At 39.2% G+C, this 18,576-nt stretch overlaps 1 protein-coding gene across 1 annotated transcript in view; it reads right to left on the bottom strand.

Moving 5' to 3' along the window:
- TMED10 (transmembrane p24 trafficking protein 10) overlaps positions 1-14,965 on the bottom strand; it is a 42,466-nt gene extending 27,501 nt beyond the window's left edge. The window contains exon 1 of the mRNA XM_074235695.1: positions 14,627-14,965. Coding sequence (XP_074091796.1) covers positions 14,627-14,950 — 324 coding nt within the window. The 5' untranslated portion in view covers positions 14,951-14,965. The remainder of the gene's footprint in view (positions 1-14,626) is intronic.
- Positions 14,966-18,576: the final 3,611 nt, after the last annotated feature.

Below are 18,576 nucleotides of genomic sequence, written 5' to 3'. Positions count from 1 at the left end.
TATTGAAACGAAGAGTAATCTGGAAGAAAAAAAGAAAAGCAGTAATATCAAAAGAATACATGAACCTACCTAAGCAAAACAAACTGATTTGAAGATAGTATAGGATACATGGAGAAAATTTACACATGTTCATAACCATGAGCACATAATACAAGAAAAATTCAGATGACTTCTGAATATAGAAAACAAAGCAACCAATTTGAAAGAATACAGATTGCCTTGAGAAGAAAATTCAATGCTTCAAATTCTAAGACATACTATGATTAAATTTAACAATTCCAATAACAACAAATTTTGCAAGCTAACAGGAAAGACCTTCAAGTATAGAGGAAATAAAATAAGTATTTATATAGCACCCACTATCCTTGTTTTTAATACATATCATTTGAACCTCACAACCCTGTGAAGTAGATGTTATTACCCCCCCCCCCCATTAAAATTGAAGAACATAAGGCAAATGGGCAAAGACTGACCTGATCAATGTCATAGCTAGTTAAGCGAAGCCAAATCTGAACTCAGGTCTTCCTGACTCTAGGCTCCCAATATATCCACTATATTACTTAGCTGCCTCAAATTTGAATAACATAAGATTAGTATTCATCCACCAGGGATAGAGTCAATAAAAGAAATTCAACAAAACAAAAATGATCATGAGAATAAAACAGAAAAAAAAATTCATGTGAAGGAACAAGAGCATTACTATATAACTCAAATGAGTATATACTAGGGCAATAGTTATGTTTCCTGGCAACCAAGGCAAAAAAGAAAATAATGACTCATATAGACTTCATTTTCTGATGTAAAGCATACAAATTCATCAGTACAGGCACAATGTTTCATGAAATTAAACTCTAACAAGATATAATCTATTGTGAGAGTATTTAACAATACAGGAAACAATACCTTCAACTGGAGTCTTATGAGAGGTAACTTTCAAATGGGTGGTTCTAAGGGCACCTTGATGGTATTACATTGTACTCTATACCGGTATTTCTGGGAGCTTGTGGAGATAAATTCTAGCAACTCTTTTCTGGTAATCCAGCTTAAGGGATAAAATATGGGAGAAAGTTATATAAACATTCCATTTTATCCTGCTTTCCATAGTCTCTTATTATAGCCTGGAAAACTGCCCTGCTTGCTACCTGGCTCATAGAGATGCTCAGTTTTATTTAATTTTGCTCTCTCTTTTGCTGCAAACTGGGGTGGTGCAGGTCACAGCCACTAGCAATTATTAAATTTGTGGTGAAATGTCCATGAAAGGCAATTTAAAGAATAAACTGTATCAGTGAGTCAAGAGTGAATGGGAAAAGACTATCTGGGAAACTGGATTAATAAATTTTGTATATTGACATCCCTCCCAAATACCTCAGGCAAGACTTCTTTGTATTATAGGGTCTCAGGTCCTTTCTTTAAGAGTAAAGAAAGTTCAGTCTCTCTTCATATCCAGACTAAAGGTTAACAAACAGAGTTCAGGCTTTCAAGAAGCTTACAATTTAGCTAGGACACACCAAAGAGCATGCTCATGAAGCCAGAGGAAAAACCAGACAGTTGTGCTGAAACAAAGTATAGGTCTATCATTTTCCTTTCAACAACAATGCAGGGTCTGCAGAGATTAATAGGTCCAATTATTCCTAGTATAAGATGAAAAGATCTCTTCTCTACTGCTTATTAGGGTGGCTTATAGTTTTGTTTATAGGTTTGAGTTTTATTTTGACACATTTTAAAAACACTTCCCTTTCTATTTTGCTTCACTTAATATTGAAGAAACTTATAATTCTGTATAGGCAATAAAATCTTTAGAGATGTTATTTCCCTAGTGTATGGTGCTACATGACATCAGTTGCTTTTTTTTCCCTTGGAGAGGGAGAGGAGTTCTTGAAATCTATATAAGATAGTTTGTAATCTTCTGTATATTCTCTTACATGCAGGCTTTGAGAGGCAATCATCAGTCAAAAATGTCAAAAACTTCAGAGAAGTCAAGGAGAATGAAGACCGAAACATGGTCAATGTAGTTGACTTGCAAGGACCAAAACTAGACTGGTATGGGGCTGAAGAAGTGGATAGTAAAAAATACTCAGTGAATCTAGATAATCAAAGACCTCATCAAATTAGCCTTTTATTAGTTCTCCTTATCGACTTCTCTACTGCATCTGACACTGCTGATCATTCCCAGCCTTCCTGAATTTCATTCTTCTCTGATCGTTGGTTTCCTTATTCTCTTTACCTCTTTGACTGCACCTTCTGTCTACTTTATAGACTATTTCCCCTATTCTCTAAAAGATAACTATCCCTAGGGGTTCCATTCTTGGTAACTTTTCACATTCTTTCCCTTTCTGATTTTATTCAATTTCACAGCTTCAATTATCACTTATGGATTGACGCCTTTCAAAATTTCATCTTTGAACTGAATCTCTCATATGACTTAAGAGTTATAGTTCCAGTTCTTTCCTGGATATGAATGTACTCAGGATCTCAAACTTAGCGATCTTTCCCTTAAAACTTCCTCTTTTAGGAGCCAAGATACCAGCGTAAAGGCAGCATTCCCCAACTCCAACTCCCAAACCCCCCCAAAACAAAGGATGGCTCTAGTCAAAATTTAGAGGGGCAGAACCCACAGAAAGACTGAGTGATACATTTTCCTAGTCCAAGATAACTTAGAAGCTCTGCGGGAAAGGTGTGCTTCACTAGGACCCGGGGCTGGGAAAAAAGCCATGGCGCAGCCCAGAGATCACCAGCAACAGCCTGAAGGGGTGGTGAGAGAACTCTGCTGCACCTGGATGAGCATGGAGTGAGTAGCACCTGCAGAGAATTGGGAGAAAGTCTGCAGAGATTTCTCTGCTCTCCCAGGGGTAGGACTGCTGTTTGCCTACACTCAGACCCAGGTTACAGTTTGGGCTTTCATACTAAGATAGCTGAAGAATCCCACCTTATAGCCTCAGAGCAGAGGGCAGTGCTGTGGTCATCTACATATCAAAGCACAGGCTAGAGAGCATAAGACTTTGGAGGAATAAAGATACCAGTGGGACCCCCCCCCCCAAAAAAAAACAACCCCAAAGCCTTAGAAGTGCTATAAATTAGTCTTGGACTGAGGAAATGAGTAAACAGAAAAAGAAGGATCTGACCATAATTACTTCAGTTCCATGGAAAATCAAAACACATATTCAAATGATGATGAAAACTGAAGCTTCCATATCCAAAACCTCCAAGAGAAATAGAAAATGGGCTCAGACTGTGGATGAGCTCAAAAAAGACTTTGAAAAGCAATTAAGGGGGGGGGGTGGTTAGGTAGCACAGTGGATAGAACACTGGCCCTGGAGTCAGGAGTGCCTGAGTTCAAATCCGACCTCAGACACTTAATTATTACCTAACCCTGTGGCCTTGGGCAAGCCACTTAACCCCATTGCCTTGCAAAAAAAAAACAAAAACAAAAAACAAAAAAAAAACCCAAAAACAAGAAAAGCAATTGAGGGAGGTGGAGGAAAAATTGGGAGGAGAAATGAGAGGAATGCAGAAAAATCATGAAAACCAAATCAAAAGCTTGGTGAAAGATATACAAAAAAATACTGAGGAAAATAATATGTTAAAAACCAGTTTAGGCCTAATGGCAAAAAGCAAAACAACAGGCAATGTTTTTTAAGGCAAGAATGCCTTAAAAAGTAGAATTGGCTAGCTGGAAAAGGAGATAAAAAAGCTCTCTGTAGAAAATAACTCCTTCAAATGCAAAATGGAACTAAAGGAAGCTGATGACTTTGCAAGAAAGCAAGAAGAAATAAAACTCTTCCAAAAAAGCCAAAAATTAGAAGAAAATGTGAAATATCTCAATGGAAAAACAACTGACCTTGAAAACAGATTCAGAAGAAAAAATTGAAAATTACTGGACTATCTGAAAGCCAAGGCCAGGAGAAGAGCCTAGACTTCATTTTTCAAGAAATAATATAACAAAATTGCCCTGAGATCCTAGAAGCAGAGGGCAAAATAGTAATCTGTAGTAATCAAGAGAATTCACTGGTCACCCCAGAAAGGGATCCCAAAAGAAAAACTTTCAGGAATATTATTGCCAAATTCCAAAACTCCCAAGTCAAAGAGAAAATTCTAAAAGCTGCCAGAAACAAACAATTCAACTACCAAGGCTCCACAGTCAGGATTACACGGGATCTGGCAGCATCTACATTAAGGGCTTGTAGGGATTGGAATATGATATTCCAGAAGGCAAAAGATCTTGGTTTACAATTGAGAATCAGCTATCCAGGAAAACCGAACATCCTCTTTCAGGAGAAAAGATGGATTTTCAATGAAACAGGCGACTTTCAAACTTTCCTAACGAGACGACCAGAGCTGAACAGAAAGTTTGATCTCCAAGTACAGGACTCTGGTGAACCATAGAGGGAGTGGAAGAGAAGGACTAACTATGAGGAACTTGATGATGTTGAACTGTTTGTATTCCTTCATTGGAAGAAGATATTGATAACTCATATGAAATTTTTCATTTATAAGAACTGTTAGAAGGAGCAAATATAGACATGACATAGGAAGGAGTGGAATATAATGGTATAATGTGGTAAAGTGATGGGGTCAAAGGGCGATGGTGGAAAGTACTGGGAGGAAGGAAAAGGAGATGAAGAAGAAGCTGAGAGATCTCACATAAGAGTAAAAAAAAAGCTTTTTCAATGAAGGGGAGGGGGGAAGGCAAGGGGGAATGAGTGAGCCTTCATTCTCATTGGAAATGGCTCAGGTAGGAAATGACATACACACTTAATAGGGTGAGGAAATCTGTCTTGCCCTGGAGAAGGAAGGGAGGAAAAGGATGGGATGGGATGGGATGAGGGGGAATGGGGGGAGGGAAGGGGGAACAGGTGACAGAAGAGAGGGAAGATTGAGGGAGAGGGGTACTCAGATGCAACATGCTTTTGGACAGGGCCAGGATGAAAGGAGAGAGAATAGAATAAATGAGAGTGGGGAGAAATAGAGTGGAGGTACAGCTAGTAATAGCAACTGTGGGAAAAAAATATTGAAGCAACTTCTCTGATAGACTTATGATAAAGAAAGCAACTTACCCCAGAGACAGAGCCATTGGAATCTGAACACAGACTAAAGTACATTTTTTTCTTTCTCTATTCTTGAGGTTTCCTATCTTCTTGGGGGGGAGGGGGTTCATGTTTATTCTTATGTTTAGTCTTATAACATTCAATTTACATCAATGTATGGCTTGAAAAACAATGTATAGACTGTCAGACAGTCTTCGGGAGGGGGAGGAGAATTCAGAGCCTTGCAAAAATGATGGGTACACATTATTATTGTATATAATTGGAAAACAAATAAAATGTTAAAGTAAAAAAAAACCCACAAACTTCCTCTTTCTTCAAACTTTCCTATTTCGCTCCACCAATGGTACCACTGTTACCTCTCCAGTCTTATTATGCATTACTCCCCTTGATTAACATCTAGCCTAAACTAGCTTTCTTACTATTCCTTAGTATTTCATACTATTCCTCAGGAACAATTTTATTTTTGTCTTTGTATTCTAGGTCCCTAGCACACTTATGTTCCCCTTCTCTATAAATCCATTCTCATTACCACTGCCACCGCCTTGTTTTAACCTGAAACATCCTCACCTAGATTAGTGCAACTGCCTCTTGATTGATCTCCATGTCTCCAAGCTCTTCTATTCCAATTCTTCTTACATATTTTGTTACCAGATGATCAGAGTCAACTTTAAGGAATAATCACAACCTTTCCCTGCCTTATCAATATCTACTTTAGTTCATATTGTTATAAGGCTGCTTAGATAACCCTTCTGGTATGAAGTCTTTAATCCTTCTGTCAAGTTGTCTGTCCCCTAAACTAATATAGTTCTTTTTTAGCACTTTATTTTATGTGTACAACAAAAAGAATTTAAAAAGTACATGGCGGGAAGAGATTCTAATAAGGGACAGCACTGCTACAATGGAGTGGATGGAGTGATGATGATGAGAATGACAACAGCAGAAAGTTCTTATTTTATGTTTTCTCTGGAAAGAAAAATCAGTTTGGGACTGAGCAAATGTTCCAATTTTCAAAAAAATGGAAGAGAATGGAGTTTACTAACCATAAGCTAGTGGAACTTGATTTCAATGCTTGGCAAATTTCTAGAATGTACTATATTTAGACAAGTAAGTAATAATTACCAAGAGCCAGAATATGAACACACCATGTCACACTAGCCTTATTTTCCTTTTTGCCAAAATCCTAGATTGGTAGAGCAAGGTAATACAACAATAGTTTTTCTAACTTTTTATAGCTAGATAACACTGAAAGTCTCTAATAAGTTAATTGGCTGAATGATCATTCCAAAAGAATAAATCAATGTCAAATTAGAAGGAATTCTCTAGTAAAGTACCCTAGGGGTTGGGATTCTTGGCCCTATTCAATTTAGTATTTTAACAATGATTTTTAAGTTGGAGAAATCCTGAATAAGGGTCTGAAAAAGATCTGGTAGATTGTAATGGACTGCAAATTTAAAATGCATCAAGAGCAGCAGCCAAAAAGGCTCATCTGATCTTGTCATGCTCTAGCTGGAACAATTTTTAATTTTAGAGGCCATATTGAAACACAGTAAGCTGAAGAATGGTTAAAAAAAAGGCTTGAGACATGAAGGGGCCTCAAGGTCAAGTCATGAAGATTGTTGAAAGAAATATGGAGGAATTCATGATAGTTGTTTCAAGGATATGAAAGGCTATTATGTGGAAGAGAGGTTATTCTTGTTTCTCTTGGCCCAAGAGGACAGCACATATTGCAATGGACAGAAGCTACAGGAAGGGAGATTTAAGATTCATGTAGGGAACAACAACCTAACAATCAGAGCCAGCAAAATATAAATGAAGGCAGGAGTTCCCCCTCCTTAAATATCTAAGAAAAATGGGCAGCTAAGTGGCTCAGTGGATTAGAGCACCAGCCCTTGAGTCAGGAGGACCTGAGTTCAAATTTGAGTCTGAAACCCTTATTAATTATCTAGATATGTGATCATGGGTAAAGTCACTTAATCCCCATTGCCTTGCAAAAAACCAATAACAATAACAAAACCAAAAAAAGATCTAAGAAAAAGCCAGATGATCTCCTGTTAAGTGTGCTTGTTCCTTCAAGGAAGGAACTCTGTTCTGAGAAGCTGTAAAGTAGTAAAAACGGTGATGGAGTCAGAAAGACCTGGGTTTGTGTGTACTGCCTCTGATACTTTCTAGCTCTGGAAAGTCACAAGAAAGTCACTGGTCTGTGTTTGTTTCTCATCTGCAAAATGATGACAATCACATCTACAAGTATCTACCTTACTTGGATTATTATTATTATAATGTGTATAAAAGGTGCTTTGGAAACCTTAAAAAAAACTATATAAACATCAGTTAAGATGGCTTCTCAGGGAATGAGATTATATGACTCTTTCATATCTTTCTTTTCTGTAGCCCTCCATGCAGAAGGGGCCTGAATCTCAATTCTTGTTTTTAATCATCCACAGAATCCAATATAAAGAAGGATCTTGTTTCTTAACACCATGGACCATAGGACATCAAGCTGGTCCTTTAGAGACCATCTAGTCCAATCCCATTACTTTATGAATAAGAAAACTGATGTCTGGAGAAGAAAAAATGCCTTACCCCCAAGGGCAAATTATTATTAAGTGGCAAGGCTACAATTTGAATTCAGATCCTCTGACCCCAGATTCAACATCCTCCCATAATTAATTTATACTTAACGTTAATTCCAGTGCCATGATTAATGTATACTTCTATAGGGATAGTAAAATTTGACACAGCTAGGCCAGAAACAGTATATGAGAACACTGAATGCTTTTAATCTGAGAACACAATTCATCTTTGTGCCACAAAATAAAATACTACTAAAACTAGTATATGATCAAGTGTTGGGAGACATGCTATACAACAAACACCTTCAAAACCAGAAATAGAATTTTTCCTGGCACATGTAGATAACGGCCAGAAGCAGCTCTCCCTGCTTTAATCAGCATTTGCTACAATACCCAAACATAGACAATACGTCACTTCAGACCAGCTTAAAGAGAGCAACAAAGACCAGTTGCTGCCCAGACAATGCTGTTGCGGGGGTGAAGCCAGATCAAATGTTGTTTTTTTCCCCCCACTCTGTTCCAAAGTTATTTACGGTAAAAACCTTCAATATGACCCTTTCAGTCACAAGCAAAGTCTTGTTCTTTCTTAACAACCATTCCTTTGATTTGAACATGGTTACACTGAACAAAGAGGTAGGGACCCAGGATAAAGTAGATGACATCAACCTCCTTCAGTCCAGAAGTTTATTTGAGAGCTCAAATTCTGGTCCTTGGTCAACTGGCTGACTTCATAGAGGGCTCTTCTGTCAGAGCAGCCATGTGGTATGTACATAAACAGAATCTGTACCCTGGAACTAACCACTAGTCAGCACTTCATATAAAAAGAACAAGCTTTAACACACTAATGACAATGTTTTAAATTTGTTCCACTTCCCTAGAAGCCATACTTGATCTTCAGGGGACAACACAAAAAAATAATGTGGCAAACTCAAATTGAAAAGCAGCTCATTTTTTTCTATAATAGCTAAAGAAAGAAGTCAATCCCCACTGTTTTATCACTCTCTGAATAAGAAAGAATATTAAAGATATCCCCTTTTTTTAGGAAAGAGATATATACAAGTGTTAATTTTTTAATTTGAATTTAGAAACTGTTTGTAAAAAGGCAAAAGAAAAACAGTAATTTAATACATTAAATCCTTAGCCATGATGACACTAAAGAACTTGAATCTAATGAATAGGAGCCCAAATATAGTATTCTGAAAGGGCCATATCCTCTTCTCTCCTTCCAGTCTCATTCCTCCTCCATTCAGTCATTCCACAAGCATCAATTCAAGTGTTTACTATATGCCATTCATTATGGTAATAAGCTCTGGGGGGTCAAGGAAAAAGAAACTAGTCTTGTCCTTAAGGATCTTACATCCGAATAGGAGAGACAACACATAAACAACTTGGTACATACAAGACATTATTTATATTGATGTACACACACACACACACAAATATGTATATATACACATGTTATGTGTGTGTATGTTTAAGTGAAATATAGAAGATAAAATGCAAAGGGCAGAGAGTTGAGGAGTTTCAGGAAAGTTTACATGCTGAAATGAGATGAGAATTAAGTCTTTTTTTTTAAGTTTTTTTCAAGGCAATTTGGTTAAGTGGCTTGTCCAAGGCCACACCGCTAGGTAATTATTAAGTGTCTGAGGCCAGATTTGAACTCAGGTACTCCTGACTCCAGGGCTGGTGCTCTATCCACTGAGCCACCTAGCCTGCCCCGAGAATTAAGTCTTGAAGCCAGAAAAACTCAGGAGGAGGAGGTGAAGGGGCACAGCCATTCCAGGGATGGCAGACATACAGTAGTGTGGCATGTGTAGATAGTGTTATGCTTTGAAGAACGGTCCATGTAGCTAGATGGTAGAGTGTGTGGAGGGAAGTATAGGATAAGAACACTAAGAAAGACAAGATTCTGGAAGGCAAAGGAGGTCACTGGAATTCAGTGAAAGCAGTACAATGATCCAATGATCTAAGACAACTCCAAAATGGCATCCCACTTCCAGAGAAAAAATTATGAAATCTGAATGCAGATCATATCAAATTATTTTCACTGTTTTGTTGTTTGTTTTTTCATGCTTTTCCAACTTTTGTTCTGTTTCTTTTGATGAAACATGACTAATGTGGAAATAACCTATACCAGATTGCTTCCCATCTTGGGGAGGGGAAAGTGAGAAAAATTTGGAACTCAAATGAGCAAGTGAGCAAATTTTTGCAATTCCCTTCAGTTCCATTCAGAAATACATGAATAGGAGCAAAGGAAGGAGATGGCAAGAGTGATCCAGGATTGGGCTTTAATTCAGCAAGGTATTACTGGAAACAGGCAAAAGGTTTGAGATTTGATACTAGGGAATAGTGTTATATTAAATTAGTTTACCAAGGAACTAAGATAAGGAAGGTAGGAAATAGTTCAAGACTGATGGTTTAGGAATGAAAAGGAGTAGAGGGAATGTAGGTCATAGTGAGAACAAAGGACAAAGTTAGGAGTCATAAATCATAGGTAAAAATGGAAAGAAAAAAAATTCTGATTAAATGAAAGAATTTCAGAGCCAGTGAAGATTTAAGAAGAATAGTTGTAAGGATATAGGATTATCAAGGATGAAACCATCTCTGAGTTTAGCATAAGAACAAAGTAGTTCATGGGAAATGGGTTAAGTTGAGAAACTGAAGTTATGGAATTTGAGGGAATATCAATATGCTTATTAAAGTTCCCCTAGAATATGAAGGCAGGAGATAGAAAGGAAAATTTAGTATAAGTAAAGGACTCAGGAAAAATGTCAATAAAAATAAATGATGATACTTCTGGATTGGACATCAAAAATTATTCTCTTAATTCCCAACATGTCTTTTCTTGACAATACATTGCCAATTGTGATAAGCTGAAAACTTTAGTTCCAAATAATAATTATTTGAAAACTACAATTTAAAAAAAGCTATAGCCTTTGGTGAATTTGATTCTATTTTTCCCAAATGGCACACCATTTCATTAAAACTTCAATTTAGTCAGATAGTTAATGGAGTATTAATATTCCAAGTCTGGGCTGCTCTTACAGTCATCTGTTTAGCTCTCCTTACCTGCAATTTTAAAAAAAAAATTATTTATTTAAGGCAATGGGGTTAAGTGACTTTCCCAAGGTCATACAGCCAGGCAATTATTAAGTGTTTGAAACTGGCCTCCTAACTGCCCCTTAGCTTTCCTACAAATAACTTGGCAGTTATTTATTAGAGTCCTAAATGTGAACAATCCAAGTGATAATTTCATTAGTAAAATACATTGTTAATTAGCATTTATGGGAAATGACTTTTTCTGGGTATCAGATCAATTGTTAAAGAAGGACTAATAAAATATAACTCACAAGGGATGTGAATTAGCATCAGTCTCAGTTCCTCAATGATGATATATTTGTAATGTCTTTCACAGATGATTTTTCCATGGTTTCACAAATACAGACTACCCAATACCCAAAAGTAGTTCTAATTCTCATAGTCATTTGATTGACACATATCTATCTGGTCAATATTTTTTGATAGCAGGGACAGGACCAAAGGATTTCACTGAAGGGGAATTCACACACAAAAAAAACACAAACCCCAAAACAACAAAGTGCCTTTAGCAATGCAGGGCCATACCTGATCTACAATTTAAGAGTCTTTGGGAATTGCATGGAAGTCCAAAAATGTTAAGTAGTGATTTATCCAGTTACTGGACATTGATACATCAGTGTGAGATTTGAACCCATTCTTCCTTTGAACTTGGTCTAGTACTGGATCCAAGCACTTCAAAAAAGTAAATAATCTTTTGCAACCATCTTTTTAAATTATACTATGCTGTGGAAATGCTTTTTAATTCCATAAATTAAAATAAAAAATTTTCAAGTAAATTATTTCTGGATTCTGTTAAGTTCATCTAATACTTAGAAAAATTAAAATTCTCTTTATTTTAGTTGGCAGTATAGTCCTTAATTCAGGACAATATAAATGATGAACAGAACTATTCCATAAATACAATTTTTTATGAGATGTAAATCAATAGAACTCAGGGTATCCCTGAAGTATGAAGCAGAATGGGAGCTCCATGAAGATAAGAATTATCTCACTTTTGAATTTGCAGTCAAGCTTCTAACATAGTGCTTGGTACACAATTTTTTAAAGCTTGATATTCAGGCTCAGGTTGATGAACCCCAATAGGAACATGAATGAAAAAACCTTAAATTCACCAGTCCCTACCCTCAAGTCCCCATGCTCTTTACATTTCCCCTCACTCTATACCAATCATAAACCTTTCTTTACACTTTCCAAGTCTTTTCAGTCAGTTCCTTTATCTCTGTTCATAGGACTAGCAGTCCATAACAAGCCTATTACCTCTTTAGTAGCATCCTAACTATCTTCCCAGCCTCAAGTCTCTCCCCTCTCCAATTCATCTTCCAAACTGATGCCAAAGTGATTTTCCTCAAGTCCTGACCATGTCGTTCTATTCAGGATCAAAATCAACTCTTTGCTTCCAACTCATTCTACCTTGTCTTTACTTGACACTATTGCTTCCTTTCAGTCACTCTCTGGTTCAGCCAAACTAGCTTTGTTGTTGAAGCAAAAATGCTTCATCTCCAGGTCCCATCCCATGCCTTCATAGCAATCATTTCCCATGTCAGCTCTATAATTCCACCTCATTCCTGATTCTGAGAATCCCTCATGTTAACATGCTCAAGAGACATCTTCATAAAGCCTCTCCTGATCTCCTCAGATCTTCTGACCTCTACCGCAAGAAATTTACCTTTTAATTTTTCATATGATTCTGTAAACATTGTCTCCTTAGGCAGAACATAAGTTCCTTAAGGACAGGGACTACTTATATTTATTGGTTATTATACTGCAAAGTATGGTTTATTTAACACCCAATTCTTTTCTGTTCCAAAGGGGTTGTTTCCTGGCCTGGGTATCAAAAACTACTTGTTTGCCTGTTTTCTTGACTAATTCCATTAAATTCAACAAGGCATATACTGTATCTATTGCTCTCAGATATTTGTCTGCTCAAAAACTGGACTAAAACAATGGGACCAGAGTGTGGTGTAATAGAAAAGAAGTTAAGATGTAGGAGTCAGATCTGAGTCTGACTTCCAGCTCTGCCACTAATTAGCATTATGAGCAGACCCCAAACAACTAATTTTGCTGCTTTGCTGCAAAACAGGGAGATAAAAAAAAAAGCAGTACTTAATTTACAGGGTGGTTTTGAGTCTAAAATGAAATATTATTGCTTTGTAAACTTTAGAGTACTTACTGAATACCTATCATAAACAGCACAAGGCAATGGGTAGAGAGCTGACTTCAAAACCAGCTATGTGACCCTGGCTTAGTCATTTAATCCCTTAGTGCTCTAGACTTCTAAGATCATAAGATCTCGTGTGGACTTGCAGTGAATCTTCTCCTCTGGGAGTTTTCTAAACCAGTGAAATTAGTCCTAGTCATTAAATTCTGTGTGATGGGCACTAAGTAGATAAAGACAAAAGCGAGATAGATGATTCCTGCCTTCAAGCTTATTTTATTAGAAAGATACAAAACTTATTGGGGAGTCTGAAAACTGAACCTGAAAGTCATATCTGAATCGCTAAAATTTCTTTCCAATCACTTTCTTGTCTATCTACACAGGACAAAGTTTTTTTATAAGATAGTAATGGAAGGAAAGCTCATCTGTAACAAAAGTTAGAAAAAAGAATAGTGAGTGAATCTTTTATTTAAGTCTAATGATAAATTAAAAGAAAGTTTAAAATCAATGGTTTGGCATCAAGACCCTAGACAAAGGTCATGGTCTTATTCCACAGAAATGTTGAAAAATTATGAGTTAAGACTTTGAAATACCTAAAAAGAATCATCTCGTCTTAGGACTATTTACCTGTGCTAACTGGGAAATTCCATTCTTTTAAGGAAAAAAAAAAGGAGGGAGGGGATATTATTAAATGAAAAAGCAAACTACCTATAGTTCAAAAAATGCTATTGAAGGTGGGGGATGTTTCATTCATTTTAATCATTGAGTGCCTACCATGTGCAAAGAATTTTGATGACAATGAGGGAACTTTCATACAGACAAATATGAACCCTGTTCTGAATTTGAAAACTAGTCATGTAACTAAAGTGAGTATAAAAATGATAGTATGGTTTGCTTAAGGAGTGAGACGTACAAATGAAATATTATAAAAATCCAGAGATGGATTCCATTTGTTGACTTGAATTTTGTTGCTTAGGCCTCAGGTGATTATTGTAACATTTTGAAAACAAAGTGGATTTGACCTCCACTGGCATAAAATTGCATTGTTCTTCTGGTTGTAAGAAATAATAAGGTGGGATGTGTGATACACATCCGGTCACCAATTCATTCTATGGTTAGGGCCTACATCAAAGTTGAAGCAATACCGACTGTGGGATAAAGAACAACATTAAAGACTGAATAGATCTTACCATATGGAAGCTGACATCCTAACGTACAAATTAAATAATAAATAGGGCAGAAGACAACCTGTTGTTTCTGGATCTCCTCATCCTTCTCTTCTCCAAACACTGAGAAATAAAGTTTAAGCCTTGTATCCTTTCCTTGAGAAATGGGAGGGCCCCTAGAGATGGAAGTGCCCACCACAGCTAAATCACCCCCAATTTGCCTTCTAGAGCTGGAAGGAATTTCTGTGATAAACCTCTTTTTTTTGTTTGTTTGTTTGTTTGTTTTGTTTTACAGATGAGGAAGCTGAGCCCGTTTGGGCCGCGCGGACCAGGCCGGCCGGGCGGGGGTGCGGGCTCTCCGGGTGCCGTCTCCGAATCCGGGGCCACCCCGGCCTGGGGCCCCAGCCCCGAGCCCGGCTTTCCCGCGGGGCTCTCAGCCCGCCCTCGGGCCCGGGTCGTGGGCGCTTCCGTTACCCCAACAGGACGGGGGCGCGGGGCGATGCCCGCGGGCCGGGCCCCGTCCCGTCCGGAGGCCTAGGCCTCGGCCCGCCCAACCCTTGTGGCGCGGCCCGAGTCCGCCGCCCCCCGCACCTTGAGATGGGTCCTCAGGCCGCCGGCGCCCCCGGACTGGTCCGTGATCTCGTACTCGCCCGTCACCAGCAGGTCCTTGTGGATCTCCTCTCGAAGGCACTTGCGGGAGTTGACGGGCAGGTGGAAGGAGATGCCGAGGACCGAGCTGGGGCCGAGCAGGAGCAGGAGCGTCAGCAACGCCCGCGGGCCGGGGCCGCGGCACACACGAGGGTCGGACGACCGGGACATGGTGCTGGCGACCGCTTCGGCTCCGGGGGCCTTCACCGCGCCGGAACCGGGGGACCACGGGACTGGCCTCCGGGAGGGTGAGGCCCGCGGCGCCATCTTGGAAGCTGGCAGGCGGCGGCCGGCGGAACCCGCACAGAAACCCGAACAAGAACAAAAAGACCGACGGCAGCGCAGAGGGAGACCGTGAAGACGCCGAAGTGGGTTAAGCGTCAGCTAGTCTTTTACATTCCTGCGTGGCCGAGATTACGGACCTCCCCGCTCCACCATCATTAGTAAGGGCAACCCTGGAAGTAATTTCTCTTTAATTTCCGGAAACGCTTTCCAGGCGCTTCAGGGTCACCGACACCATGACAACCGAGCCCCAATGGGGAAAGGCCACAGGGCAGTGCGGAGGCCCCGCCCCCGCGCCGGGCCTGGCTATGTGGCGGCTTCCGCCCCCGGCCCGGCCCGCTCCTCGGGGCGCAAGCGCCCGGGCCCCGGCTGGCACGCAGGCCCACGGCCGCGGGGCCCCGGCGGGGAGTCGGGCAGCACCGAGCCCCTAAAGCCCGGGGAGGCAGCCAGGCGGGCCCCGGAGTGGCTGGGCGCGGCGCCCCAGGGTGCCCGCCGGGGCACGGGAGCCAGCCAGGCCGAGACGCCCTCCTCCCGCGGGCAGATAGTGACGAGGAAAGCCCGCTCCGAGGGAGGCGTGGGCGGTGGCAGCCCGGGTGCCAGTGCGCGCCCGTGGAGGGTCTGGGCCCAGGTGCATGTGCCAGGGCCTGGGCGGGTGCAGGCCAAAGGGCCTTCGTGAGAGAGAGTTTGTGTGTGTGTGTGTCTGTATCTGTGTTTGTCTGTCTGTGTATGTGTGTGTCGGTGTGTGTGTCTGTGTTTGTATGTGTGTATGTGTGTCTGTATCTGTGTGTCTGTATCTGTGTTTGTCTGTGTATGTGTGTCTGTGTGTGAGTGTGTCTGTGTGTGATTGTGTCTGTGTCTGTCTGTGTGTATGTGTGTCTGTGTGTGAGTGTCAGTGTGTGAGTGTGTCTGTGTCTGTGTGCATCTGTGTCTGTCTGTGTATGTGTCTGTGTCAGTGTGTGTATGTGTGTGTCTGTCTGTGTATGTGTGTGTGTCTGTGAGTGTGTCTGTATGTGTGAGTGTGTGTATGTGTGTGAGAGTGTGTGTCTGTGTGTGTATCTATCTGTGTGTGTATCTGTCTGTCTGTGTCTGTGTGTGTGTCTGTATGAGTGTGTGTGTATGTGTGTGTATGCGTGTGTATCTGTGTCTGTGTGTGTCTGTATGTGTGAGTGTGTGTGTCTGTGTCTGTGAGTGTGTGTGAGTGTGTGTATGTGTGTGTCTGTGTGTCTGTGTATGTATGTGTGTCTGTGTGTGAGTGTATGTGTATGTGTGTCTCTGTGTGTATGTCTGCGTCTATGTGTGTGTGAGTGTGTCTGTGTATGTGTATGTGTGTGTGTGTCTGTGTCTGTCTGTGTGTGGAGGTGAACATAGCTCTCAGATATGTTGGCAGTTGGAAGTCCTATATCTGGTGTGTGTTGGTGAAAGTTACACCTAGAAGGATGTGTGTGTGTGTGTGTGAGTTAAAGGTCCATCTATAAATGTATGTGTGTGTATGAAGGTAAAAGTCCCATCTTAGGGCATGTTCATAGTTGAAAGTCCTATTTCTAAGGTGTATTTGTAGGTGAAAAGTCCATCTGTATGGTGTGCTTGTGTAGAGGGCCATCTTTAAGGGGTTTATGTTTATGTGTGTGTGTGCATAGGTATAAGTTAAAGGTCCATCTGGAAGGTATGGATGTTGGTGTATGTATAGGTAAAATTTCCATCTATTAGGGGTGTGTTTGTATATATGAATATATACACATATATCGATACATATATATGTATATATATACATATATATGTATATGTACGTACATCTGTAAGATATGTTTAGGTGAAAGGCCTATCTACTGGAAGTATGTGCATATATAGAATCTAAGGGGGGGATTACTGTTGAAATGTTATAAATACTTGGTTTCAAGGTCATTCAAATAATATAATTGCTCCAGTAATAAAAACCAACAAATATTATATTTAAGATTTGCAAAACACATTATATGCTCTCATTTGTTTTTCCCAAAACCCTTTCATTGTGGGTTATACTTTTGTCACCCCATTTCATAACTGAAGAAACTGAGGCTCAGAAGGATTAAAGGACTTGCCCAGGGTCACATAGCTAATAAGATAGGATTTGAACTGATGTCTTTTTGATGTCAAGTCCTGTTACTATCTTTTCTGCTTTATTGTTTCTTTGAAAGAATACCTTTTGAGTTCTAAGAATTCTTGGGGGCTATTGTAATCCTCATGGGGTCTAGCGACAGGAGTCTCACTTCTTGGCATCACATTTTTAAAAGTATATTTTTTTCTTGTTTTTGACTTGGCAAACTGATGAACATTAATATTCCCATGTACAAACAGAAAAGGAGAATTGCACAAAACTCAGCATCTCCATTACATCCATCTTACTTTTATTTTCGAAATCATTGTAATAAAATCTATATGTTAGTTTAAAAACTTTCTTGTTCTTCCTTTGAAATTCCCTCTCTTTTAGGCTTTTAATAAATACTAACCCTCTCATTTCTTTTCGGGAGAATTACTATCAATACTATTCCCTTCCCCATCTGATCCCTTTCAATAAAAACAAATAATTGTAGCAAATAAACATGTTAAACCAAACAAATTCTTGTCTGAAAATATTTATCTGTCTGAAAATGTTTATCTCAATTTGCACCTTGAATCTCTTATCTCTTTGTCAATGGTAGGTGGTGATGCTTCATCTTTGGTTCTCTAAAGTCATGGTTAGTCATCAAATTGATGACATCTATCAAATGATGTTTTTCCTTACAATGCTATATAAATTGTTTGAATTTTTTTTTTATCCTTAAAGATTTTATTTTGAGTTTTACAATTTTTCCCCTATTCTTGCTTCCCTCCCCCCACCCTCCACAGAAGGCAGTCTGTTAGTCTTTACATTGTTTCCATGGTTTACTTGATGAGAGAGAAATCATATCCTTAAGGAAGAAACATAAAGTATAAGAGATAACAAAATTACATAATATGATAACTTTTTTTTTTTCTAAATTGAAGGTAATAGTCTTTGGTCTTTGTTCAAATTCCACAATTCTTTCTCTGGATACAGATGGTATTCTCCATCCCAGATAGTCTAAAATTGTCCCTGATTGTTGCACTGATGGAATGAGCAAGTCCATCAAGGTTGATCATCAACCCCACATTGCTGTTAGGGTTTTCAATTGAATTGTTTTTTAAATCAATTTTAAATTTAAGTTTTTCTGAATCCATCCTTTTGTCATTTGTCATGATTCAGTAAAATCTTTTTACATTCCATAGTCTGTCTAGCCATTCCCTCAAATTAATGGTAAGCCACCTCCATTCCAGTTTTTTTGTTAAAGAATTACCATAAACATTTTTTCCTCATAAAAGTCCTTTCCTTCTTTCTTTGTTCTCATTGGAGTATAAGACAAGTATTGGTATCTTAGTATATAACACTTAGTAGAAGCTTTATAATATATCTGAGTCAAACAAGTATACAATACAGTGACTTCAAGGGTATAGTCCCAAATTGCTTTCCAGAATGTCTGGATCAATTCATAGTTCCACTAACAATGCTTTGGTGTGTCCGCTTTCCCATACCCATACTCCCTACAACTATTGTCATTTTACTTTTCCTTTGTTCA

The sequence above is a fragment of the Macrotis lagotis genome, chromosome 4 (assembly GCF_037893015.1).
Source record: "Macrotis lagotis isolate mMagLag1 chromosome 4, bilby.v1.9.chrom.fasta, whole genome shotgun sequence".
NCBI lineage: Eukaryota > Metazoa > Chordata > Mammalia > Peramelemorphia > Peramelidae > Macrotis > Macrotis lagotis.
The sequence above is the reverse complement of the archived record's forward strand: the minus strand, read 5'-3'. Positions and strand labels throughout refer to the sequence as shown.